Genomic DNA, 27,703 nt, shown 5'->3' on the forward strand with positions numbered 1-27,703 from the left:
CTAGTTATGAAATTTAGATAAAGTAATGCAAATGTAAGCCTTGCATGCTTGAAATTTTACTAAACAGTAACATTGGGTATTTATATACTAGGATTCTTGTGCGAGAAAAAGGAAAAGACAACCTAGATGGGAGAAATGAGACCTTATCAACTAAAATTATAATTGTCTTTTTATTCGATTAACAAAAAATAAAAGAAGAAGCAAAATATTGTATCTTTCAACCCAAGTAATTGGATACACATGAATAATGAGTTAGAATTTTCATCATAGCTTCAAAAGGAATTTCAAAAAGGCAGGGCAAAGTGCTTTATGACTTGAAAAAAATGAGTTGGGTATGAACACACGTAGGTGTTCAAGTCTTAAAATAGAGAAATTGTTAATTTTATAATAAGCCAAATTTTAAATTATTTTATCATAAGTATTTATAAAATAATTTACCAACAATGGAAAATGTGATATATCATCGTAAGCCATCGTTCTTGTGCTTTGACATGAAATCAGAATAGAATTATGGTTCAAATTATATATAAATACTAGTATTGTGATTCTCAAAGTGGATCCCCAACAGCCAAACACCACTCGAGCCTCCGTAGATCAGTGCACAATCACAGGCATATTTTATTTTACAGTTTACAATCACAGGCACACATTATGTTTACAGTGAGCACTAATCCCTCCCCATTCTTCTCCAAGCAACTATTTTATTACACAAAAACTCAGTTGAAGCTTGTATTCTACTAGCCATTTTTTCCACAAGTCAAAATCCAAAAAGAGAAAGCAAAGAAGGGTACAAATTGAGAGTGTAAAGTTGGAGAATTCTGAAAGCACAAGTACTCCTCCTAGAATTTGTATTTTTGTAACTTCGAAGAGAGAGAGAGAGAGGAGAAAGCAGAGACGGCGGTTTCTGTTCCATCATCACCTCGTCTGGCGTGAAGCCTGCGGGCCTTGACGTGGTAAGTGACGCCCATGGCCTTTCCTCTTTCGAACTTACACTGGAAGAAACCTCTCGTTTGAGCTTCCCCCACAGCCCTACCATGGCGGTTTCATGCTCATTTTATTGCCACCCACTTCAATTCTCGCCAAGTCTGAGCTGCCCACTTGCCCTATTTCCTTCGTCATCCTCTAAGCGTTGTTGCATGAGCAGTCTTTGAAGGGCTTGGTTTGCGCGTAACGCATAGGGCTTCTGTGGATCAAAGTATCGTCCTTCGACCATGGAGACTCTTTACGCCTCTTGTTTTAGATCGCTGGTTAGTGCTTTTGTTTCGCGTTAGGTCTTTGATCTTGTCTTTCGTTTTTATTTATGGTTTCTTCTTGCATCGTGGGATGCTTGCAGCCATTTTGATTTTCATGGGTTTATTTTGTATTCTGAGATTGTGTCCTGTTGTTTTGATGTGGAGATATTATATGATGATCGTGCCGATGATGATGTTTATTTCGAAATCTTTTAATTTTTTTGAATTGGCTTTTAATTGAGTAGCAGTACTTGAGTTTATATATGAAGTTCAGCTGCTATTTTGGAAGTTATATTCCTTTTTTTTTTTTAATTTTTAGGAAGATCAAAGTTTGTGAATGGAGATTGCCTCATTTCTAGAGTTTCTTTCTGGTTAGTTATCCCTGTTTGATTTGTCTGGAGCACTGGAGGATGATTTAGTGTTGCTTCAGAGTTAAGTAGGAAAATGCTTCTACGGACGAAATGATCAGATCAGTACTGCTGATGATTGTTAAGGCGTTTCATATACTTTCCATAGGAGTACTCTGTTAGTTCTCACATTGACTGTTTGCTTAATTTAAGTTGGGGAAAAAAAAAAAAGCATTTTTCGGTGTGTGATTGCTTGGCACTTGCATTATCTTTTTCATTTGTGAGGATTCTTGTGATTTTGTAGGCAAATAAAGTACACATTAGGAATTTTTCTTTTGCTCCAGAGCTTAGGAATCAACTCAAATCTAACTTCCAAACCTGGAATTTCTTTTTTGGAAAAGATTATGCTTAGATTTTACTGTCAAGTGGAATACCTTCTAACCATATATAATTTCTGCTAAAGGAATGAAATGAAACCATGGGTAGTATAAAACGCAAGAAGCTTTGTGAGGGGCAGGATGTTGGTGAGGCAGAAGATAGAATCAGCAATTTGCCTGATTGTATACTTCATCACGTCCTCTCATTTCTTCCAATGAAAGATGCGGTTGGGACATCCTTACTGTCAACTAGATGGAGACACCTGTGGACCTCCCTCCCCAATATTGACCTTGATGATATGTTATACTTTGGTGAACGGTGTGATTGGTATCCGCTTGAGACAACCAGCTTTGTGAATTTTGTCGAAAGAGTTCTTGCTCTTCATGACATGTCAAATATGAAAAGATTTCGGCTTTCATGTCGGGTTTGCTTCAACGCATCTTGTGTCAATGCATGGGTCTCTTCTGCAGTTAGGCATAAAGCTCAAGAGCTCAATCTCTGCCTGTTTGTAAATGAACCTTTTATGCTACCTCCCTGCGTTTTTTCTTGTGAGTCCCTTACAGTTGTGAAAATAGAAATGAACTGTGTCCTCCAACTTCCTAATTTCATTTCGTTTCCACACCTCAAAACCTTGCACCTACGACTTGTTACATTTTCAGATGACTACTCTACACAAAAGCTATTTTCCAGCTGCCCAATGCTTCAAGAGTTGGCAATAGTGGATTGTGAATGGATGGATTTAAGGAGTATCACGATTTCCATTCCTACACTGACGAGCTTGACAATAGATGATCTTCCGTGCTTTGGGTCAATGGATGACATAAATGATTGTGAGATCAGGATTCATGCAGCTAATCTGATATCCCTCAAATACATTGGTCATTTATCAAATGACAACATTTTGGGCAACCTGTCCTCATTAGTTTTTGCTTCTGTTCACATTCCAAATCTTTATGAGAGACGAAATGAAATTGCTTGGCGTGGAGTTAAGCTTCTCAGAGGGCTTCATAAAGTTAAATCTGTGAATATATCAAATGGTACAATCAAGGTACAGTTTCTTTTCTAGCAACTGCAGGAGAAAGTATTATTTTATATTTAATGTGATTTGATGCTGCTGTATTGAGCTACTGATCAATGTTTTTTTTTTTTGTCTTTCTTCGATCCAAAGTCTTTTTTCCTTGCAGAAAACCTCATAGACCATTTTCCTATATTTCAACATCTGATCCATTTGGAGTTGAGCATGGAAATTGAATATCATGCTCTTAGGGCTCTGATTGATTTATTCCACAGTGCTCCTAATTTAGAATCTCTTGTCTTTTCCAAGGTAGATTATGGAGCATCTACTCCTAGGAGTTAATTATGGTATTATTTGCCCGGCAGGGGGAAAAAAAGCTCCATTTACTAATATGCTTATTTGAATTGTTTTGTGATCCCATTCAGGGTCTTGACCCTCACATGTGCCTCAGGGAGGATGATTGGAATTTGGAACCAGTACATAAGCCCTTTTTGTCGCACCTCAGGAGAATTAATCTTCAGAATTTTCATGGGAAACATGCAGAGATGTGTTTACTGAAATTTTTGTTGAAATATGCTCCTGCGCTGGAGAGGATAAATGTATCCTATTCTGGGAACTTGTATGCAGATTTGAAGCTGCATGAAGAGGTTACCAATCAGTTGCAAATGCTTGCTAAAGGCACAGCTGGCTGTATCATGTTGTCGTGAGGTAGGGATTTTATTCTGCTAATTTGTATTTTATTCTTTTTGCTTGTCTTTATTCCTTTTTCCCTGTGTGTGGGATTATAGGAATGGGTGGATATGTGTGGTTGTGGGGACTCTTCACTTGCGCTTGCGCATGTAGCTATGCTTTACTTGCATGAAGTTTACCCTTGTTCAAGTTTACTTAAAGGATCCAAAGCATCACTGCTATGCTATGTTTTTATAAGCATTCAATATGCTTCAATGAATTTGATATCATAATCAATTCTTAAGCAAATTAAATGAAGTAATTTCAAGTGCTCCAATAATGAGTCCCTTAAACCAGAACTTCTTAGAAAATCCAAATAACAAGTTGGATGTGTTCACAGCATAGCATTAAACTCCTTAATCCCTGCTTATTAAATAATAACATCCCATATCATACTTTAGCAGAAAATGCTAACAACGTAGCAAACCACGTATTGGTACGAGTGTTCTGAAATGTAGAACTTTTTTGTTCTAGAGTGCTAAATCTAACAATCCAATGTTTTAATTCAAAATTTTTCACATTAACACATTTTTTTTTATTAGTTAAAAGTGGGAGTCATCACATTTTAGTTACATTTTCTGTCATTTTTAATCTATTTCAGAGCAGGAAATCTTTTCTAGATTTAGGATGTTGTGTCATCACATTTTAATTCTATTTTCCATCATTATATTAATCTATTTCAGAGCAGAAAATCCTTCTTAGATTTAGAAAATACCACAACATCCTCTCCAAAATAGACAAGTGTTATTACACCTTTCTTAATAATGTGTCTATTTAAGTATACCCCTAACATCCACATTTCTGAGCATTTGCTTTACTGCGAGTCCGTTCCTGTTCTCATTCTACAAACCCGAACGTTACCATAGGAAACATTGCCTCAAAATCTATGGGTGGGTTTGGAAGTGTCCACAGGGTCTGCCGCCCTTTATTCCAATTCTTAAATGACTGATAATCTGGATATATAGCCTAATGTAGAATTTATAACTTCACCCCATGGTGGTTGGTAGTTTTTTGTCGAAAAACCTCAGGAATTCAAATATGAAGAATTAATTCCCTTCAAAGTTACCATTCATGAAGAAGCAATTTGCTTTGAAGTTACCATCCTTCCAAATTTGGCCGTTCCCATCTTGAGTTTCTTGAACACTTACCACCAGCCTCTGTAGATGATCTGTTCAGGAATCACTGTACCACTTTGGTTTCTCTGGTATCATTCTGCTTTAAAAGCTTAAAATTGCTCCATGGAGAAGTACAGCAGTGTTTGGGCAAACCCCAAACCCTTCATCTCTCTTTTGAGATGATCTGAGACACACAGTTTTGATATAGAAATAGTTGGTCCTTGTTCCTCTTCTATATTTGCTGTCCGTACTGCTTTGTCTTTTGCAAGGTGGACCATGCACAAATTGGGCAATGTTTACATCTTGCTAATAGAAAGTATTTTTTTAATAATTTGTGGAAAAATTTCAAAAGAATATTGAACTTGATCAAAGTTATACTATTTAAGGAGGAAAGCAAGAAAGTGTTTTGTAACTGAGATGTCAATAAGATGATCAGAAACTTTGAACTTGCAGCTATATGGGGATAGTCTTTAAAATTTCTTTGTTTCATTCCTCCATCCTCCTGTCTGAATGGCTGCTAAATAGGCAATAGATCATTCAATTGTTTTGACCTGGGACCATAATTGATAGGCTCTGCATAAAAGTGCATGCTTGACTGGTCCAACTGCATAGGAAATTGGTTGACATTCTGAAATATAGGAAGTTGCTCTGCTGGAGGCTCACTGTTCCTTGTCATTGTAAGTGAATTATCATGATTCAAGCACATTTGAGGAAATTTTAGTTTCAACATTAGCCTGGTAGAAGAGAGATTTAAGGCGGGATATTCAAGTTCAATAATAGACAGCAGCTGATTGGTCCATATGGCTGGATATTGAACCAGGCATTGAGCCCAGTTCATTGCCTGGCCTCTCTATGGGGTGGTGCAGGATTTGATTGGGGTGTTACCCCGGAATTTTAGACGGGAGGGGGAAAATCATTTGGGAATCGTGAGGGAACCTTGTAACAATACATATATTGTTAGATTACCACTGCCTAAAAGCTCAGCTGTTATGTTGTGGTCCAACAATGTATATTAAGCTTTAACAATCCCCATGCGTGCGGCCCGACAGCTTGTATAGAGATAAACTCATGATGCATAACACCCATTACAGTGAATACAATAGTTTTTTTTTTAACACAACAGAATGAATTCATTCAATGAGATTAGAATCCAGGACCTCCTATAACCTGCTCTAACACCATGTTGAAATTTTTGATTAATATATATAATATATATGGTTGGATAGTTCTTCTCTTCTTGTTTTTTTCACCCCATTGCATACTGATGTCTGCATTCTACTGCAGAGGCACAGACTCGAGAAATCTAGATCAGTGTTCTGCCCATTGTAAAGTTTTGAGTTGCCCTTTTTTTTGGCGGATTCAACTAGTTGTGTGTTTCAGCCAAGGGTTGAAAGACCGATGAAACATGCAGTTTTGTGTGCATTGAAGCAACTGATGGAGTTTATGCTTTGCATTGTAACTCAATTTTGCTGGTGAATGCTGTTGAAAAGTTCTTGTTGAGCGCTGGCGTGCAATTCCTTGCTGCCTTTTTGTGGTGAAGGGTTTGATTATACATGTAAGTACACTCGCTGGAAGTTGTTTGAACTGAACAGAGTTTTTGGGTTTTTCACACAAATACCAAAGAAAATGTAAAGATGTAAACATGAAATTACAAGCCCAGCCCTTTCATGGGCATAATGTATTGGTCACATCACTTTTTGTCTTGTGCAATGAATCTTCATTGCTGAGACTCAAATTTATTATGAGAGTTTTGAATTTGAATTTAGGTAGTCTATTTGTGAAAAAAATATATGAATTTTAGGTTTAAAGATTTCTAATTTCTGTTTGATTCTGAATTAAATGTGAGCATCTGGTGGTCTTAACCTAGAAATTTTCAGGATCTCTCTTATCATATGCTATCAAAAGCTCTAAACATGTTTTTTCAAAACTTTTACTTGTAAGTGATTTTAGGAATGATACTGTTTAAAACATATGCAATAATTGAAAACAAAGGAGTTATTGAAAGCTTTTAATAGCTCCATTTGATTCATGAAACAGTTATTTTTTGAGATAAAATAAAATGCAAAGAAAAATGGAGTAGAGAGAATATTTATTTCATGAATATTTTTTAATTAGTTCATGCATGTAATAAGGGATAGACATTTTTATAAAAATATTTTAAAATAGTTATTTATTTCTTATCTATTCCTTACAATGAAGCTAGTATAATTAATATATTTTCAAGAATAGACATTTTGAAAATTAAACATATCCCAAGTAATCGATAATAAATTATATGCAATAATGTAAAAGATGGTCTTCTACAATTTATAATTTTGTGAAGGCGCTAGAAAATTCTTAAAAGAGTTAAAAAGTTATATTATTTATGTAATCTTTGTGCATCCTCCACGAATAAGGTGTTCACTAGCGTAAGACGAATCACTTTTGCCCAATTGTTCAAGGATGAAGTTACTCGAGAGAATTGTCTCGATTACCTAAGCAAAGTATCACCCAAATAGCAAGCGATGGTAAAGCAAAACGAGTTGCTTTGATCTTGCCTTAATGGGTGATTTTAATGCATGTTGAGATAAATTATTTATTAGTAAATCTTACACTGGTTGACACACGTTGACTCGATACGTCCCAATTTTTTAGATTGACACAAACCGGGAGAAAATATGAAATTTAACTATCACAAAAACTAAGATTCAAAAGACATACTCTACAAACAAATCAAGGAAAACTAGATAAATGAAAATTTAAGGTATTATGTATTATAATCAATAATAGATATATTTTGTAAAATATGAAATATGTATAAATAAAAGTGTACAAGAATCAAAAAATCCTGAAAATAGTAGACCTGTTAGTGCACTTGAACCGATAAGAATGCAATTTAATCCTTCTATAGATACTAAAAGTGGAAGAACAAAGATGTGTACAATTTGCTCTACAAAATGTAAATGAATGGGATGAGACAGAACTTGCCAAATAGATAATAAAGGGGTCAAAAGAGTTAGGCTTATTTTTGTTCGAATTGGTGTGATCCCAAGAGATGAGTGAATTGGGTTTTAAATTTTTTTTGGCTAAATTAAACTTTTACCGATTTACCACAATTCATATCTCATTCAATATTAAAAACGTGTATGTAAAACGATTAGGCTATCAATGTAAATATACGTGTGTGTAGTATATCCTATTTAAATTAAATACGTGCATGCAAATAATTGTAACAATAAATAAACAAGCATATACATATAGAAATTTAAGTGTGAAAATTTAAATGAGATAGAGAAAGAGCGACACACAGATTTGTTATCGAAGTTTGGCCAAACCAGCCTACGTCCCCGCCTTTGGCATATCCCCCAATGAATACAATATCCCTGCTCACTTAAACGGACAAAGTAGAAGCTATTACAACATGTCCTTACGGGGTGAGGTAAACTCCAATGCAATTATAAGGCTGAGCCCAACTTGTCTCTCTTACGGGGCGGAGATTCCCCAATTCAATTAATGGGCTAAACCTAACAGGTCTCATTTACGGGGGGCGGAGACTTCCCAGTTTAATTTTAGATTGAACCCAACCGATACAATAAAAATATTTTTGTACATATTACAATGTTTCTAAATACAAGTAGAGATGTACACATTAAAACTCAAATATATACGTGTATGATATGAAATCAAGCTTAGTGTGATAAAGTAATGTCTGTTATTAAGGTTTCGCAAGTCACATATTCTCGTATTAACTCTCTTCTTACTAATTTTTTATGGGGAGAGGTGGAAGGTAAAAGGAGGATTCATTGGCGCTCTTGGGAGAAAATTTGTAAACCTACCTCGGAAGGGGATATGGGCCTAAGAGATCTTAAGGAAGTTCAGAAATCTCTTCTTATGAAATTTGTCTTCAGATTACTCACTTCTAACAATCTATGGGCAGGTTTTTTCAAGGCTAAATATTGTAGAAATGATCATTTATTAATAAGAAAGGGAAAATCAAATGACTCTCGGTTATGGAAATCAATAATGGACACCATTCCAGAAGTTATGGATAATGTTAAAATTTTGGTGAGAGGTGGGAACTCTTCTTTTTGGTTCGATAGGTGGTTGTCATCAGGTCCGTTATCTATGAGCACTGAGGATATTGTGAACAAGAAAATGTATAGTAAGGATTGCTGGCTGAATAATAATTGGAACTCTAATTTATTACTGGAATTGGTTTGTGCCAATAAAATAATGGAAATTTTGCATCAGGTGCCGGCTGGTAAAAGTGGGCAGTATATTTTTGTTTGGAAGCCTGTCCCTAACGGTAATTTTTCTACAAAAACGACTTGGGAGGCAGTGAGAAGTAAAAGTGATAATTTTGTGTGGAATGACTGGTTTTGATATTCTTTATTGCCTAGAAGAATCTCAATGTGTTTATGGAGAGTCTGGTTTAGATGCTTGGTTGTAGATGATAGAATTCAAGTCAAAGTAATATCAATGGTTTCGGCTTATGATTGCTATGTACAGAGAAGTCAAGAAAATATTGATCATATTCTTTCTTTAGGCGAGGTGGCTTCAGAGGTTTAGCGTTGGGCTAGTGTGGCATTGAGGGTTCCTTTCCAACGATCCCTTCCCTAAAAAAAAAAAATGGCAAATTGGTTCCACTATGCTCGAAAATCGTCTATTAAAGGTATTTTAATTGGACTGATTTCGTGTTTGATTACGTGGTGCCTTTGGAATTGAAGATGTAAAGCGAGAATGGAAGGAGTTCATCGAAGGGCAGATCAGATGTGGAGAAGTGTTCGATTCTGGGTTAGTTTTATAGTTGAGAGCACTAATTCTTTTCAAAAATTGTAGAAGTTAGACATTATGATTTTGAACGAGTTTCAAATTAAGCATCAGAGAGTTTGCGACGGGTCTGGAAAAAATATTTCGTAGGTTAAACCTCCAGTAGGATAGATAAAACTTAATTGTGACGGGAGCTATAGGGGCAATCCAGGCACTTCAGGAGGTTGAGGAATTATTCGAGATTGTCATGGCATGACAAAAGCGGCTTTCTCAAGATATTTTGGCAATGGTACGAATAATAGTGCGGAATTAAAAACAATCAAGGAAGGAATTCGTTTGTGCAAATTATTGCATTATTTTAATGTGATCATTGAAAGTGACTCGCGAATTGTAGTTAATTGGCTTCGGAAAGGTAGATGTATTTTGTGATATCTTTAGAATTTTTGGGAGGAGCTCGTAGTAAAGTTAGAAGGAGTGAATGTCATGGTGACACATCAATATAGGGAAGGCAATAGTGCGGCTGATTTTCTTACTAAAGAAGGAGAAATGAGAAACAATGTAATCTACGAAAAACAACACCTTCTACCACGTTATCTGAAAGGTATTATTCAAATGGATAGGTGGGGTCTCTCTTCCATTCATCGTTAGTTCAACCCTTGAGTTTTGTTTAGTGAATTTTTTTTTTTTTTTATGGTTGTTTTTGTATCTCCATCTTCTTTGTTAGCTTTATTTAGTTTTGTTTTCCTAGTTTAGTTGGTTGTTAGTGTTGTTTTTGGGAGGGTTTTATTTTTATTTTTCTGTAATCTCTCTTTTACTTATCTTGTAACCACGATATTCCTCCACCAAAAGTGAAGGTTTATTAATAAATAAATGGAGGTGCTGCCCTCTTTTAATAAAAAAAAAAAGTCGGGGGAAAATCTAACCGTCAAGGACACATTAGGGATTTCATAATTTATTTAATAAAAAATTAACCCTAATTATCTCGGTAAAAACACGGCAACCCGAGAGATTCAGTCGACCAAGGACAAGTTTCGGTTGACCACTTTTATTAGTTCGGTTGACCAAGGCAAATTTGAACTACAAGTTTGGTCGACCATATCAGGGTGTTTCTGAACCCTTCGTGGGTTCAATCGATCAAGGCAAAAGGCTGGTTGACCACTCATATGGTTTGGTCGACCAAGGCAATTTTGAACTACTAGGTTTGGTCGACCAAGTAGTTGGGGTGTTATTGGTTAATAATTTGGCCGACCGAGGATGGTGCGTTCAAAAGAACATCGGTCGACCGAATAAAGTTAACTTTTGACTTTGGGCTAGTTCAATCAACCGAGCTGATTAAAGCTCGAACTGGTCGATCGAACGAGGGCATTAAACACCCAAAAAATCCAACGTTGGTCGACTGACCTGTTTTTTCCCTAGTTTTAACCCTAAATTTACTTTAAAACCCTGTATGATTTTATCATTTTTAGAAAAAGGTTTCTTGTGAAAAATGTTGGTCTCTAGGGTTTGTTTGTGGTCGTGTTGAGCTTATCAATCACATCATGCATGACATGCAATTATTACGGACCACAAATTAAATACATATATAATTTAAAACCAAATAATGTCTTCAATCTTCTTTTGCTCTTCTTGTTCTTTATGGAATCCACAAAGTGAATGTGTTCTTTGTGTTCTTTGTGTTCTTACGGCTTCCATTTCTTCTATACCTTATGTGTGTGATGTATTGTAAACTGCACACATAAGATCCTTATGTTTTGTCAACATCAAAATAGAGATCGGACTCAAAAAGTCAACACTTTTATAAAATAAAATCTTAAAAACAATTTGTCACTATTCCTAAAATCAAAATATCTTCATTATAAACAAAATTCAAAATTCAGATATTATAAGCATATTTATCAGATAATATATATAAATAAATAATAATTGAGTCATATACGTGCAAACGAAACCCATGATTAGGAAATCAAAATATTAGAGATAAATAACATTGACAATGTCCACATACTAAGATCTTACCAGCATATTAGACAACTATGTGTTTCCTCAAATCATTATATAATTATAGAAATTACAAAAATCGCAACCTTTTAAAACAATGCAAATTTTGCCAAGTGGAAAACAAATATATAATATTACAAGAATAAACCATAATAGATAATATCAAACAAAATTTTTGAACATAAAATTCTTCATAAATTGTGTAAACAAACAGGTTTTAAATTCATTAGATAGAAATAGTTTTAGAAAATAACTTTAGTATCATAAAAACTACTTGACATGAAATTCCCTTTAAGCATTATATTTTGTAAAATCTCACATACTTAGATTACCTAGGATTAACAAAACAATCTTACTATCATTCTTATATTTTAATTAAAATTAACTTGGTGTAGGCATAACTATGAGCATAATGTTTCTAATTAGATTTCTATAAAATTATTTAACACAAATTAAGGAAATTTATATATATATATATATATATATAAATATAAAATTATCAGTCATTTACTTGCCAAGTTTGTTGTGTACAGAAAATTTCTATGGTTGATCTTTTCACTTTCTTAATGGTTTGTTTGGATACTTGAAAGAAAAGAAGGAAAAATAAGAAGAAACTCATTTTCCATTATATTTTTATCCTATAATAGGTTCCATTAAAAATAAATTTTTTTTAATATGATTAAAATTTAAGAAAAACAAAATATTAATGATGTGTAAAATCAAAATTTTGTTCATAAATTAGATATATTTTTCATTTTCTTTCTTCCTTTTCTCGATAACCAAACATTAAAATGTAAATTCCTTAGATATTTTTTAAAAAATATTTTTCAAGTTTCAAACAGAGCGTAAATGATTGATTTAATATTATGATGAAAAAAATTACAAGCATAGTCTGGGTAACAAAAACCTCAAGGGATGTCAATTTATTAGAAATTGTAGAGATAAAATTGGGATATGCGCTTGGAGCTTGGCTGCACAAAGGAGTCGAAATTAATGAATAACAAATTATATTAATAGTTTTGAATGTGAATGCAAGTTTAAATTTAAACTATTAACTAAATAAAATGCTATACAACTTATTGCACAAATGTGAAAGATAAATCTTATGAGTAACTAATTAATTTTATAAAGCATAATATTATAATAATCCATTAAATGTGTATTGTTAAAAAATAACATTTTGATTAGAGAAATGAAATAAAAGAAATTTATAAGGCTTTACTGTTGTTAAAACATAACTTATCGAGAGTTTACATTTTTTTTGCAATATTATTTTTTTGAATAACAACATTTTGATGGCCTTATAAATTTATTTTAATTAATTTCCTTAATCAAGATATTATTTTTTTAACACACATTGAATGGATTATTATGATATTGTAATTTGTAAAATTAATTAGTTACTCATAAGATTTTTTTTTCCATTTGTGCAATAACTTGTACAAAATTTTATTTGGCAGTAAATGCATTTAAGTAATTTTTAAAATGTAATTAGTACTAGTTTCTATTGATATTTTTTAACGTAAACAAATAATTTTCTTAATTTAATGGGCATATGCAAGTGTAAATGTAAACTATTAATTTAATAAAATTATATATAAGTTATTATACGAATAGAAATCATAAATCTTGAATATTGTAATAATCCATTACATATATATATACACACACACACGTTGTTAAAGAATAATATTTTAATTGGAGAAAGTATTAAAAGAAATTTATAAGGCCATCAAAATTTTATTATTCAAAAATTTTAATATTATAAAAAATGTGAACTTAGGACAATTTTATATGTTAACAACAATAATTTTTTTGTTAAAATTTGTCAGCATGATGTATATAGTGGTTTACTTGTAATTTTCGTATTGAATATATATATGAATTCTGAATCCATAGCACTTAACACATGGCGGTGGCCAAATGGAAGGGTCTACATGGACCCCACAAATTTTGAACCTCAGTGGCAAATCATTGTTGGCACGTGGCACAAGATTTTTTTCCTTAGTTTTGTATCAAATATATTTTTTTTTCAAAGCTTTTTGTCCTCTCCCTCTTACGTTCAACATTGTTCAACATTGGTTTGGTTTGTAACTGTTAGTGATAGGAATGGTGTATTCTTAAGAGGGGATGAATTGGGTAATTAAAATTTTTTTCCTATATTAACTTCAAATCACAATCAGTATAGCACAAATTATGGTCTTTCTTAGCGATAACCAATTCGAATATTAATATTTGAAAGTATTTAAATCAGGCACAACATTCATAATAAATCAAATTTAAATATACATGTGCGGAAAAGATAAATAGTAAAGAGAAAGAGAGACACAACATTTGTTATCGGAGTTCAGTCAATCCTGCCTACGTCCCTGTCTTGAGCCAGCAACCTAAGGATTCCACTAATGCTCACTTAACGGGTGGAGTAACACCGATTACACTCTCTTCTTACGGGGTGAGGAATACCCTGACTCAAATTACTGGGTTGAGCTCAATCAACTACCACACCTTACAGAACGGTACTCATAGTTCTCCTAACCAGGTCTGAACCAATTTGGAACTTTCTCAATCGGGTTTAAGTCTATTCGGGACTCTTCATAAGGTGAGTCTCCCTCTTTAGACCACGCCTGGAATACAAATATATTTAATAGAATTTGCGTACAAACAAATGCTTCTAAACTAAGGACGGATGTACAACATTAAAATCTAATATACACTCTCATATGATTTTGAAATGAAGCTCATATACACACACACGTTTTTTTGTTAAAATATGTCAGCATGATGTATATAGTGGTTTATTAGTAATTTTCGTATTGAATATATATATATATATATATATGAATTCTGAATCCAGAGCACTTAACACATGGCGGTGGCCAAATGGAAGGGTCTACATGGATCCCACAAATTTTGAACCTAGTGGCAAATCATTGTTGACACGTGGCACAAGATTTTTTTTCCCTACTTTTGTATCAAATATTTTTTTTTTCAAAGTTTTTTGTCCTCTCCCTCTTACGTTCAACATTGTTCAACATTGGTTTGTAAATGTTAGTGATAGAAATGGTGTATTCTCAAAAGGAGGATGAATTGGGTATTTAAAATTTTTTTTCTATGTTAACTTCAAATCACAATTAGTATAACACAAATTATGGTCTTTTTAAGCGATAACCAATTCGAATATTAATATTTGAAAGTATTTAAATCAGGCACAACATTCACAATAAATCAAATTTAAACATACATGTGCGGGAAAGATAAATAGTAAAGAGAAAGAGAGACATGACATTTGTTATTGGAGTTCAGTCAATCTTGCCTACGTCCCTTAGGTAATAATTTATTTTATTGATTTTCAAGAATAGACATTTCGAAAATTAAACATATCCTAAGTAATCGATAATAAGTTATATGCTATAATGTAAAAGATGGTCTTCTACAATTTAAATTTTGTGAAGGAATTAGAAAATCTTTAAAAGAGTTAAAAAGCTATATTATTTATGTAATCTTTGTGCATCCTCCACGAATAAGGTGTTCACTAGCGTAAGATGAATCACTCCTGCCCAATTGTTTATAGGAAAGTTACTCGAGAGAATTGTCTCAATTACCTAAGCAAAGTATCACCCAAATAGCAAGCGACGATAAAGCAAAATGAGTTGCTTTGATCTTGCCTTAATGGGTGATTTTAACACATGTTGAGATAAATTATTTATCAGTAAATCTTACACTGGTTGTCACACTTTGACTCGGGAGGTCCCATTTTTTTAGATTGACACAAACCAGGAGTAAATTTAACTATCACAAAACCTAAGATTCATAAGACATACTCTACAAACAAATCAAGGAAAACTAGATAAATGAAAATTTAGGGTATTATGTTTTATAATCAATAATAGATATATTTTGTAAAAGATGAAATATGTATAAATAAAAGTGTACAAGAATCAAAATCCTGAAAATAGTAGACCCGTTAGTACACTTGAACCGATAACAATGCAATTTAATCCTTCTATTGATACTAAAAGTGGAAGAACAAAGATGTGTACAATTTGCTCTACAAAATGTAAATGAATGGGATGTGACAAAACTTGCCAAATAGAAAATAAAGGGGTCAGAAGAGTTAGGCTTATTTTTTGTTGGAATTGGTGTGATCCCAAGAGAGTGGGTAAATTGGGTTTTAAAATTTTTTTGGCTAAATTAAACTTTTACCGATTGACCACAATTCATATCTCATTCAATATTAAAAACTTGTATGTAAAACGATTAGACTATCAGTACAGACATAAGCATGTGTAGCATATCTTATTTAAATTAAATACATGCATACAAATAATTGTAACAATGAATAAACAGCCATATACATATAAAAATTTAAGTGCGGAAATTTAAATGGGATAGAGGAAGAGTGACACACAGATTTTTTATCGAGGTTCGGTCAAACAAGCCTACGTCCCTGCCTTGGGCATGTCCTCCAAGGATTACACTATCCATACTCACTTAAACTGACGAAGTAGAAGCCGTTACAATCTGTCCTTACAGGGTGAGGTAAATTCCAGTTCAATTATAAAGTTGAGCTCAACTTGTCTCTCTTACAGGGCGGAGATTTCCCAATTCAATTTCGGACTGAACCCAACCGATATAATAAAAATATTTTTGTATATATTACAATGCTTATGAATACAAGCAAAGATGTACACATTAAAACTCAAATACATACATGTATGATATGAAATCAAGCTCAATGTGGGAAAGTGATGTCTATTATTAAGGTTTTGCAAGTCACATATTCTCCCATTAACTCTCTTCTTACTAATTTTTTATGGGGAAAGATGGAAGGTAAAAAGAAGATTTATTGGCACTCTTGGGGGAAAATTTGTAAACCTACCTTGGAAGGGGGTATGGGCCTGAGAGATCTTAAGGAAGTTCAGAAATCTCTTCTCATGAAATTTGCCTTCAGATTTGTAAAAACCCCAAAAAGAGATATAAAAGATTAATAGAATGATTTCAAAAAATAAAATAAAAATAAAAATAAAATTTTTTTAAAAATAAATAAATTAAAATTAAAAAATATATATATAAAATCACCTGAAGCTTCAAAGAAGCTTCACGTGACTTCTTAAGAATGATTCACGCCCCCCCCCCCAACCTTTCTTCTTCTTCTTCATTCTTTTCTTTTCTTTTCTTTTACTCTCCTGTCTGCAAGTCATCTCTCTCTCTCTCCTCACGTCCTCTCTCCCTCTCTCCTCTATTTCGTGACGAATTTTCGCCTGATCGAAAATTCGAAGATACCACTGGATTTCATTCGCTGCTGCCGTCATTTATACCGAAGCGGATAAGTGGTAGGAGCGGCGTAGGCGTATTCCCTAGGGTAAGCCATTTTTTCATTTTTCTTTAATTTCTTGCAAAATATAAGCCCAATTGACAAACGGACACCACCACCCGAATCTAGGGATGATTCTCTACAAGTCTAGTGGGACAGAATTCTCGTGGGGGTGTCGGGCCAAAACCCCAAATTTGGGGTGCGGCGATTATTAAGGGGCTTATTTTTAATTAATTAGCATTAATTTAGAAATGTTAAAATATTAAGCATTTTGAACTGAAGTAGGATTTTTGAAATTTAGGGCCGGGTGAGTGCCGCGGGTGTAATTTTGGGACCCGCAGGTAAAATTTGAAAAAATAAGTGGGGATGTTAAATAATAGTTTAAATATTAATTTGAGATATATGGAGCCTAGGAAAGGCTAGATGAGTATTATTTTGGAGAAATAAATTAATTAATCTGGGAAAAAATGTAAATTGCAGGAGTTAAATTTCGGGCTCCAAGGGGGTGAAATTTTGGGTCCTAAGGAATTTCTCAGTAGGCAGGTAAGGGAATAAACTAAAACAGTAATTTTTCATACAAATTATTATTGATTATGAGTAAATTTATTTTCAGAAAAGCATATGTTATATTGTGTATTACGAATGAAATGTACGATTGGGAAAATACTGCTATGATGATTAAAATGTATATGTATGTATGAGATGTAAGGAATTCACGATTTTAGAATATGAAGTATGACTTTTAACAGCATATGTGTGACATGAATATTATTTTATATGAAATGTATTATGATGTGAAAGATTTTATGAACCAAGCATTTATGAAAATATGAGTTATGTTGTGATAAATGATGTATTTTCAGTATATATATACCTGAAACAATTTTTGGCGCGAGGCCATATATTTATGTTATCGGCACGAGGCCATATTTATGTTATTGGCGTGAGACCATGTATTTATGTTATCGGCACGAGGCCGTATTTATGCTATCTGCACGAGGCCGTATTTATATTATTGGCGCGAGGCCATATTTACTATGATTTTGGCGCGAGGTCATATGTATGATTTCGGCGTGAGGTCGTATTTATGTTTTCGGCACGAGGCCGTAATGATGTTACGTATGATCATGTATTATATGTTTTCACAACTAGGATGTTAGTTTAGTTCAGACCAGGAGCTCGGTACCGTAACTATGGGTTAATTTTGGCACGAGGCCTTATTAGTGCTACCGTCCCACGAGGGGATGGGATATGGATAGTCGATGTGGCTTTCAGTAGAGTGTGGACGTCCACCTGGCAGTCCGGACCAGGGTGTGGCGGGCTCATCATACTTACAGACATATTTGATTCTGCAGTGGTCGGCCAGCCATTGTCGGGTCCCGCCTTCGGGCTGCACAACCCGTCATGGGGGGTAATACATGACACCAACTAGCCATTCATCCTGGGTTTGTTTTCAGTACTACAGTTATAATAGATGATTTTATGTATGATATGAATTATTAACAGATGTGAAAATATATGTTTACCCAGTACGATATGATGATGTTTATGGAATTATGAAATGTACTATATACGTATAAATGCATTAAATATTCATGTTGCCACACAGCTGTATTTAGTTTATTTTCCCTTACTGAGAAGTGTCTCACCCCCGAACATTAAATCATTTTCAAGAAATCTAGTGAGACCGGCGGGCTAGAGCTGCCATTGAGTGATAGGAGCTTCCCTACTAGAAGGGTAAGCATTGAACTAGGATCGGGAGTTTTTGTTATTTAATCCTAGTGTTATTTTGACTTTTGGAGGTTGTATATCATAACAGTATGTTGATGTTATAGAAAGCTCTGGTATTATGTTTTATGATTGGATGTTTGAGATTTTATGTTTACTGATGCTAGGTTTTCCGCTGTGTTTGACAGGTGTCCCCACTACCCACAGGTTCGGGTTGACCATTTTATTTATTATGTGGTATTTTATGTTAAGAAATTGAGGGACGTTACAAGATTGCTCACTTCTAACAATCTATAGGCAAGTTTTTTCAGAGTTAAATATTGCAGAAATGATCATTTATTAATAAGAAAGGGGAGATCAAATGACTCTCGGTTATGGAAATCAATTTTGGCCACCATTCTGAAAGTTATGGATAATGTTAAAATTTTGGTGAGAGGTGGAAACTCTTCTTTTTGGTTCGATAGGTAGCTGTCATCAGGCCTGTTATCTATGAGCACTGAGGATATTGTGAACAAAAAAATGTGTATTAAGGATTACTGGTTGAATAATAATTGGAACTCTGATTTATTACTGGAATTGGTTGGTGCCGATAAAACAATGGAAATTTTGCATCAAGTGTTGGTTGGTAAAAGTGGGCAGGATATTTTCGTTTGGAAGCTTGCCCCTAATGGTAATTTTTCTACAAAAACGACTTGAGAGGTAGTGAGGAGTAGAAGTGCTAATTTTGTGTGGAATGACTGGTTTTGACATTCTTTGTTGCCTAGAAGAATCTCATTGTGTTTATGGAGAGCCTAGTTTAGATGCTTGACTATAGATGATAGAATTCAGACCAAAGGAATATCGATGGCTTCGACTTGTGATTGCTGCGTACAGAGAAGTCAGGAAAACATTGATCATATTCTTTCTTTAGGCGAGGTGGCTTCAGAGGTTTGGCATCGGGTTAGTGTGGTGTTGGGGGTTCCTTTCCAAAGATCTCTTCCCTGGAAAAACAGAATGGCAAATTGGTTCCACTATGCTAAAAAATCGTCTATTAAAGGTATTTTAATCGGGCTGATTTCGTGTTTGATTATGTGATGCCTCTGGAATCGAAGATGTAAAACGAGAATGGAAGGAGTTTATCAAAGTGCAGATCAGATGTGAAGAAGTGTTCGATTTTAGGTTAGTTTTATAACTGAGAGCACCAATTCTTTTCAAAAATTGAAGAAGTCGGACATTATGATTTTGAACGGATTTCAAATTAAGCATCAAAGAGTTTGTGACAAGCTTGGAAAAAAAAAATTTCGTGGGTTAAACTTCTAACAGGGTGGATAAAACTTAATTGTGATAGGAGTTATAGGGGCAATTCTGGTACTTTAGGAAGTGGAGGAATTATTTGGAATTGTCATGGTATGGCAAAAGCTGTTTTTCAAGATATTTTGGCAATGGTACGAATAATAGTGTGGAATTAAAAATAATCAGGGAAGGAATTCGTTTGTGCAAATGATTGCATTATTTTAATGTGATTATTAAAAGTGACTCGCGAATTGTAGTTGATTGACTTCGAAAAGGTAGATGTACTTTGTGGTATCTTTGGGATTTTTAGGAGGAGCTCGTGGTGGAGCTAGAAGGAGTGAATGTCATGGTGACACATCAATATAGGGAAGACAATAATGCGACTGATTTTCTTGTTAAAGAAGGAAAAATGGGAAACAATGTAATTTACAAAAAACAACACCTTCTATCACGTTATTTGAAAGGTATTCTTCGAATGGTTAGGTGGGGTTTCACTTCCGTTCGTCGTTAGTTCAACCCTCAAGTTTTGTTTGGTGAATTTTGATTTTTTTTATTATTGTTTTTGTGTCTCTATCTTCTTTGTTAGTTTTGTTTAATTTTGTTGTCCTGATTTGGTTGGTTGTTAGTGTTGTTTCTAGGAGGGGTTTTTTTTCCCTATAATCTCCCTTTTGTTTATTTTGTAACCACGGTATTCTTCCGCCAAAAGTGAGGGTTTATTAATAAATAAATGGAGGTGTCGCCCTCTTTTAGTTTAAAAAAAAAAAAAGACTCAGACGAAAATCTAATCGTCAAGGACACATTAGGGATTTTATAATTTATTTAATAAAAAAAGTAACCCTAATTGTAGTAATCGGAAAAAAAAATATAATAATAATAATAATAAAATAATAAAATAATAAAATAAAATAAATTAATTAAATTAATAAGTAAAATGAACAGTATGATAAGGAACAAATATATATATATATATATAAATATTAAAGCATGTATATATATATATATATATATATATATATATATATATATATATATAAAAGGTATGAAAGCTTCTTAAAGAAGCTTTACTTTACTTTACTTTATTTAAGGTTTATTATATATATATATATATTATTAAATTAGCACAAGTTTCTTTAAGAAGCTTTGGAAATCAAATTTTGGATATTTTTTTGAAAGTGCTCTCTCTCTCTCTCTCTCTCTCTCTCTCCTACGACACTCTCTCTCTTCGATTCCGGGCTAATTTTACGCCGGATCGACAAACCGAAGCCACCACGACGCTCCTAGCGAAGTTCTCTACAAGTTTGCCGGAACGGATCGTCAGGAAAACGAAGTTGGATTTCACCCCAAATCCAAGGTAAGGCTTTATATTCAATATTTGGATTTTTGACAGTTGAAGAAAGTAATATACGCGTAAAAATACTGAACTTTAATACTGGAAATTTTCAGTTCCAGTGTATTGATTGGGAACGTTGGGAATCATCCCTAAGTTGAGGTAAGACTTTTTAAGTCGAATTTGACTTAGTGGTAGTTATAGAAAATATTGTACGTACGAAAATACTAAACTTTAATTCTGTGAGTTTTCATTTTCAGGGTATTGAGTTGAGAACCTTGTGGGTACGGGGAAGATTTTCTTAGGGGCTTTTCAGGAATCAGGTAAGGGTATAAACTAAGTTAGTTTTGTTTTGAGAAAATGTATGTATATATATATAGCATCTAGTTTCAGGAAAAATAAATATATTTATATATATGATTTATATTTGGAAAATACTGTTTAAATGATGATATGTTGAATACGTAGAAAATTTGTTTAGTGTGGCATGAGTATAAAAATGTTGTGAAATACTATTTTTTTTTTTGGAATGGGGACGATATGAATTTCTATGATGGAAAATCGGCGTACGGGCCGAGATATTTTTATATGTATATGTGATTTGCCAGCGTACAGGCTGTGCTATGTGATTTGCCGGCGTACGGGCCGTGCTATGTGGTTTGCCAGCGTACGGGCTGTGCTATGTGATTTGCCGGCGTACGGGCCGTACTATGTGGTTTGCCAGCGTACGGGCTGTGCTATGTGATTTGCCGGCGTATGGGCCGTGCTATGTTAAAATGTGTAATACCGGCGTAGGGGCCGATGATTTTCATGATACACGTATATATGTAAAATGATATGATTGATGTGAAAATAAATTATATGAGATATTTATGTATCACGGTTTTAGTATATGTATATGATATTAGAACCTGGTTGGCTTGGTCTAGGCTAGCACTTGCACGGTACCGTTGCTATGGTCTTCGTGATCATGATATCTGTGTTAACGCCGCTGTACGGAGTGGTGTGAGATTGGATGGTCGATGTGGTTATTTTCAAGAAGTGTGCTATTATCGCCCCTTGTGTACGGACCAGTCTGGGTAGACCCATCGGACCTACAGATTACTGTTTGACTTGGCAGTGGTCTGCCAACCATTGTCAGGTCCCGCCTTCGGGCCACACAACCCAGTCATGTGGGGGTAATACATGACAACAGCCAGCTAACCTACCAGGATTGTTTTATATTATTATTAGTGTATGAGATGAGACATGTATGTTTTCCTAGATTTGATAAATAGTATTGAATATGTTATGTATGGTATATGTAGAACACATAATATTCATGTTGCCACACACTGGTATTAGTTTATTTCCCTTACTGAGAGGTGTTTCACCCATAAATCTTATACATTTTTCAGGAGCCCCTGATAGGAGAGCGGGAAAAGCCCCGCTGATCTAGATCAGTTGTTTGCCCTCTTTGGAAGGGTAAGTTTTTGGTAGGGACAGTTAGGTTTTGTGGGGATTGTCCCTAGATTTCATTTTTGAGATGTATATACTGTGAGATACTAATTGTAGTGACTCTGGTATGTGTTATGCACATTATGATGAGATGTATATGATTTTATACTTTCTGCTGCGTAGGCTTCTGCTGTATGTTTTGTTATATCCTTGGTGCCCACGGGCCCAGGTGGATTGTGACCTGCTGAGCTGGGATGTATGATGTGATGATAATTTATTTATATATATAAAAAAAAAATATGTGAAAAAAAGAGCAGGTCGTTACACTAATTACCACGGTAAAAACACGGCAACTTGAGAGATTCAGTCGACCAAGGACAAGCTTTGGTTGACTACTTTTAAGTTAGGTCAACTAAAGCAAATTTGAACTATAGGTTTGGTCGACCATATTAGGGTGTTTCTGAACCCTTTGTGGGTTCAGTCGACCAAGACAAAAGGCCGATTAACCACTCGTATGGTTTGGTCGACCAAGTAGTTGGGGTGTTAGTAGTTAATGATTCGATCAATCGAAGATGGTGCGTTCAAAAGAACGACGGCCGGTTGAACAAAGTCAACTTTTGACTTTGGGCTGCTTTAGTCGACCGAGTTGATTAAAGCTTGAATTGGTCGATCAACCGAGGGCATTAAAACACCCAAAAAATCCAACGTCGGTCGACCAACCTGTTTTTGTCCCAGTTTTAACCCTAAATTTACTTTAAAACTTTGTATGATTTTATCAGTTTTAGAAAAAGGTTTTCTGTGAAAAATGTTGGTCTCTAGGGTCTATTTGTGGCCGTGTTGATCGAGCTTATCAGTCACATCATGCATGCCATGTAATTATTACAGACCACAAACTAAATACATATACAATTTAAAACCAAATAATGTCTTCAATCTTCTTTTACTCTTCTTGTTCTTTATGGAATCCTCCAAGTGAATGTGTTCTTTGTATTCTTTCGGCTTCCATTTTTTCTGTACCTCATGTGTGTGATGTATTGTAAACTGTTCACAAACTATATGCACACATAAGATCATTACGTTTCATCGGCATCAAAATAGAGATCAGACTCAAAAAGTCAATATTTTTATAAAATAAAATCTTAAAAACAATTTGTCAATATTCCTAAAATCAAAATATTTTCATTATAAACAAAATTCAAAATTCAGATAATATAAGCATATTTATCAGATAATATATATAAATAAATAATAATTGAGTCATATACGTGCAAACAAAACCCATGATTAGGAAATCAAAATATTAGAGATAAATAACATTGATATAGTCCACATATTCTAAGATCTTAGTAGCATATTAGACAACTATGTGTTTCCTCAAATCATTATATAGTTATAGAAATTACAAAAATCGCAACCTTTTAAAACAATGCAAATTTTGCCAAGTGGAAAACTAATATCTAATATTACAAGAATAAACCATAATAGATAGTATCAAACAAAATTTTTGAACATAAAATTCTTCATAAATTGTGTAAACAAACAGGCTTTAAATTCATTAGATAGAAATAGTTTTAGGAAATAACTTTAGCATCATAAAAACTACGAAATTCCCTTTAAGCATTATATTTTGTAAAATCTCACATACTTAGATTACCTAGGATTAACAAAACAATTTTACCATCATTCTAATATTTTAATAAAAATTAACTTGGCGTAGGCATAACAATAAGAATAATGTTTCTAATAGATTTCTATAAAATTATTCAACACAAATAAATGAAATTTATATATATATATCAGCCATTTACTTGCCAAGTGTGCAGAAAATTTCTATGGTTGATCTTTTCACTTTCCCAATGGTCTGTTTGGATACTTGAAAGAAGGAAAAATAAGAAGGAAACACATTTTCCATTATTTTTTTCTCCTATAATAGGTTCCATTAAAAATAAAAATTTTTTAATATGATTAAAATTTAAGAAAAATAAAATATTAATGATGTGTAAAATTAAATTTTTGTTCATAAATTAGATATATTTTTCATTTTCTTTCTTGCTTTTCTCGATAACCAAACATTAAAATGTAAATTCCTTAGATATTTTTTTAAAAAATATTTTTCAAGTTTCAAACAGAGTGTAAATGATTGATTTAATATTATGATGAAAAAAATTACAAGTATAGTCCGGGTAACAAAAACCTTGGGGGATGTCAATTTATTAGAAATTATAGAGATAAAATTGGGATATGCGCTTGGAGCATGGCTGCACAAAGGAGTCGAAATTAATGAGTAACAATTTCTATTAATATTTTTGAATGTGAAAAAATTAATGGGTATATGCAATTTTAAATTTAAATTATTAACTAAATAAAATGCTATACAAGTTATTGCACAAATGTGAAAGATAAATCTTATGAGTAACTAATTAATTTTACAAAGCATAATATTATAATAATCCATTCAATGTGTATTGTTAAAAAATAACATTTTGATTAGAGAAATGAAATAAAAGAAATTTATAAGGCTTTACTGTTGTTAAAACATAACTTATCAAGAGTTCACATTTTTTTTATAATATTACTTTTTTGAATAACAACATTTTGATGGCCTTATAAATTTCTTTTAATTAATTTCCTTAATCAAGATATTATTTTTTAACACACATTGAATGGATTATTATGAGATTTTACTTTGCAAAATTAATTAGTTACTCATAAGATTTTTTTTTTCCATTTGTGCAATAACTTGTACAAAATTTTATTTGGCAGTAAATGCATTTAAGTAATTTTTAAAATGTAATTAGTACTAGTTTCTATTGATACTTTTTAACGTAAACAAATAATTTTCTTAGTTTAATGGGCATATGCAAGTGTAAATGTAAACTATTAATTTAATAAAATTATATATAAGTTATTATACGAATAGAAATCATAAATCTTGAATATTGTAATAATCCATTACATATATATATATACACACACATGCGCGTTGTTAAAGAATAATATTTCAATTGGAGAAAGTATTAAAAGAAATTTATAAGGCCATCAAAATTTTATTATTCAAAAATTTTAATATTATAAAAAATGTGAACTTAGGACAATTTTATATGTTAACAACAATAATTTTTTTATTAAAATTTGTCAGCATGATGTATATAGTGGTTTATTAGTAATTTTCCTATTGAATATATATATGAATTCTGAATCCAGAGCACTTAACACATGGCGGTGGCCAAATGGAAGGGTCTACATGGACCCCACAAATTTTGAACCTAAGTGGCAAATCATTGTTGGCACGTGGCATAAGATTTTTTTCCCTACTTTTGTCTCAAATATTTTTTTTTTCAAAGCTTTTTGTCCTCTCCCTCTTACATTCAACATTGGTTTGTAACTGTTAGTGATAGGAATGGTGTATTCCTAAGGAGGGGATGAATTGGGAATTTAAAATTTTTTTTCCTATGTTAACTTCAAATCACAATCAGTATAGCACAAATTATGGTCTTTTTAAGCGATGACTAATTTGAATATTAATATTTGAAAGTATTTAAATCAGGCACAACATTCACAATAAATCAAATTTAAACATACATGTGCGGGAAAGATAAATAGTAAAGAGAAAGAGAGATACAACATTTGTTATCGGAGTTCAGTCAATCCTCCCTACGTCCCTGCCTTGAGCCAGCAGCCCAAGGATTCCACTAATGTTCACTTAACGGGTGGAGCGACACCGATTACACTCTCTCCTTACGGGGTGAGGAATACCCTGACTCAAATTACTGGGTTGAGTTCAATCAACTATCACACCTTACATAACGGTACTCCTAGTTCTCCTAACCAGGTCTGAACCAATTTGGAACTTTCTCAACCGGGTTTAAGTCTATCCGGGACTCTTCATAGGGCGAGTCTCCCTCTTTAGACCACTCATGGAATACAAATATATTTAATAGAATTTGCGTACAAACAAATGCTTCTAAACTAAGGACGGATGTACAACATTAAAGTCTAATATGCACTCTCATATGATTTTGAAATGAAACTCATGTAGAGTATGATTTTTCTTTCAAAATATTTTTCGAGTAAAACTTGAGAGTTTGGAAAATAATTTTTCTTTCTAAAATGATTGACCTTTTCAAATTCAAATAAAAAAGGCTACCAAAAAAAAATGAATATATGTTTTAGCCTTTTTCAAGAAGCTTTTCAAGCTAATATATATTAATGAATATATGCTCAAAGCTCTTGAATATAATCCAAAAATATACTTCAAGATAAGTAAGAGAAATTAGGATTTTGCTATCAAAATGATTGACCTTTATAAAATAAAAGAAGAAGTCTCTCAAACAAGTATATATTAAATTGATATATGCTCAAAGCTCTCTCTTGTATAACCCAAAGAAATTCTCCAACAAATATATTTTAAGGTAAAAGTAGGAGAATATTAGGGTTTTCTTCAAAATGATTGACGACAGTAAAATTAATCCCAAGAAGGCATTCAAGCAAAATATATGAGCAAGAGTATTAGCCTAAGCCTTTAAGACATTATTCACAAGAAATTTCTCCAAAAAAAAAAAATTTTCAAATAAAAGAATATGAGAGAAATTTAATCTTTGACAACATGAAAAATAGAGAGGCCTTCAAGCAATATACATATAAAGAATGTTATATGCTCAAGTCTTTTAAAATATAACCCCAAAAATATTTTTCTCAAAAATGGTTGTCAAAAGAAGAGTATAGCAGAAATTTTAATCTTGGAAAATATATCACAAATGAAAGAAGAAGGTCATCAAGCAATATATATGTATATGATATATGCTCAAGCCTCTTCACATAAAACCCCTAAGAATATTTTCTCTTAAAATGATTTTCAAATAAAAGAAGAGCAGGAGAAAAATGAGAATTTAAAGAACAAATGGGGTATAGAAGTGTGGGAGAATCAAAGAATGATAAACTAAATTAATAAAGGAATTCTCCAACATTTTTCAAGTGTTTGGAGTTGTATTTATAGGCAAAAACCTCTTGTGACCGTTATATAGTCGTTGGGACCTTTTTTCGGCCGTTGGGATGCTTTCCC

General features: G+C 33.2%; 1 protein-coding gene across 2 annotated transcripts; it reads left to right on the forward strand.

Annotated features, from left to right (window-relative positions):
- The first annotated feature begins 698 nt into the window (after nucleotides 1-698).
- Nucleotides 699-6,624, forward strand: LOC131145782 (F-box/LRR-repeat protein At4g14103-like). Of its 2 annotated transcripts, XM_058094977.1 has the most exons (6): nucleotides 809-1,247; nucleotides 2,043-2,505; nucleotides 2,617-3,005; nucleotides 3,126-3,281; nucleotides 3,398-3,680; nucleotides 6,101-6,624. In XM_058094977.1, the coding sequence occupies exons 2-5, from the start codon at nucleotides 2,058-2,060 to the stop codon at nucleotides 3,677-3,679; spliced, it is 1,275 nt and encodes a 424-aa protein (XP_057950960.1). In that variant the 5' UTR covers nucleotides 809-1,247; nucleotides 2,043-2,057; the 3' UTR covers nucleotide 3,680; nucleotides 6,101-6,624. The 2 variants fall into 2 exon arrangements, with proteins under 2 accessions (XP_057950954.1, XP_057950960.1); XM_058094971.1 differs by having other exon boundaries at nucleotides 699-1,247; nucleotides 2,043-3,005.
- The last annotated feature ends 21,079 nt before the right edge of the window (nucleotides 6,625-27,703 follow it).

The sequence above is a fragment of the Malania oleifera genome, chromosome 1 (assembly GCF_029873635.1).
Source record: "Malania oleifera isolate guangnan ecotype guangnan chromosome 1, ASM2987363v1, whole genome shotgun sequence".
NCBI lineage: Eukaryota > Viridiplantae > Streptophyta > Magnoliopsida > Santalales > Ximeniaceae > Malania > Malania oleifera.

Excerpts from the sequence above, each read along its gene's own strand:
- LOC131145782 (XM_058094971.1), top strand. The coding sequence starts at position 2,058 with ATGGGTAGTATAAAACGCAAGAAGCTTTGTGAGGGGCAGGATGTTGGT. Across the intron at positions 3,006-3,125 it reads TATCAAATGGTACAATCAAG|TCTTTTTTCCTTGCAGAAAA; the intron begins GTACAGTTTCTT and ends TTCGATCCAAAG. Across the intron at positions 3,282-3,397 it reads AATCTCTTGTCTTTTCCAAG|GGTCTTGACCCTCACATGTG; the intron begins GTAGATTATGGA and ends GATCCCATTCAG.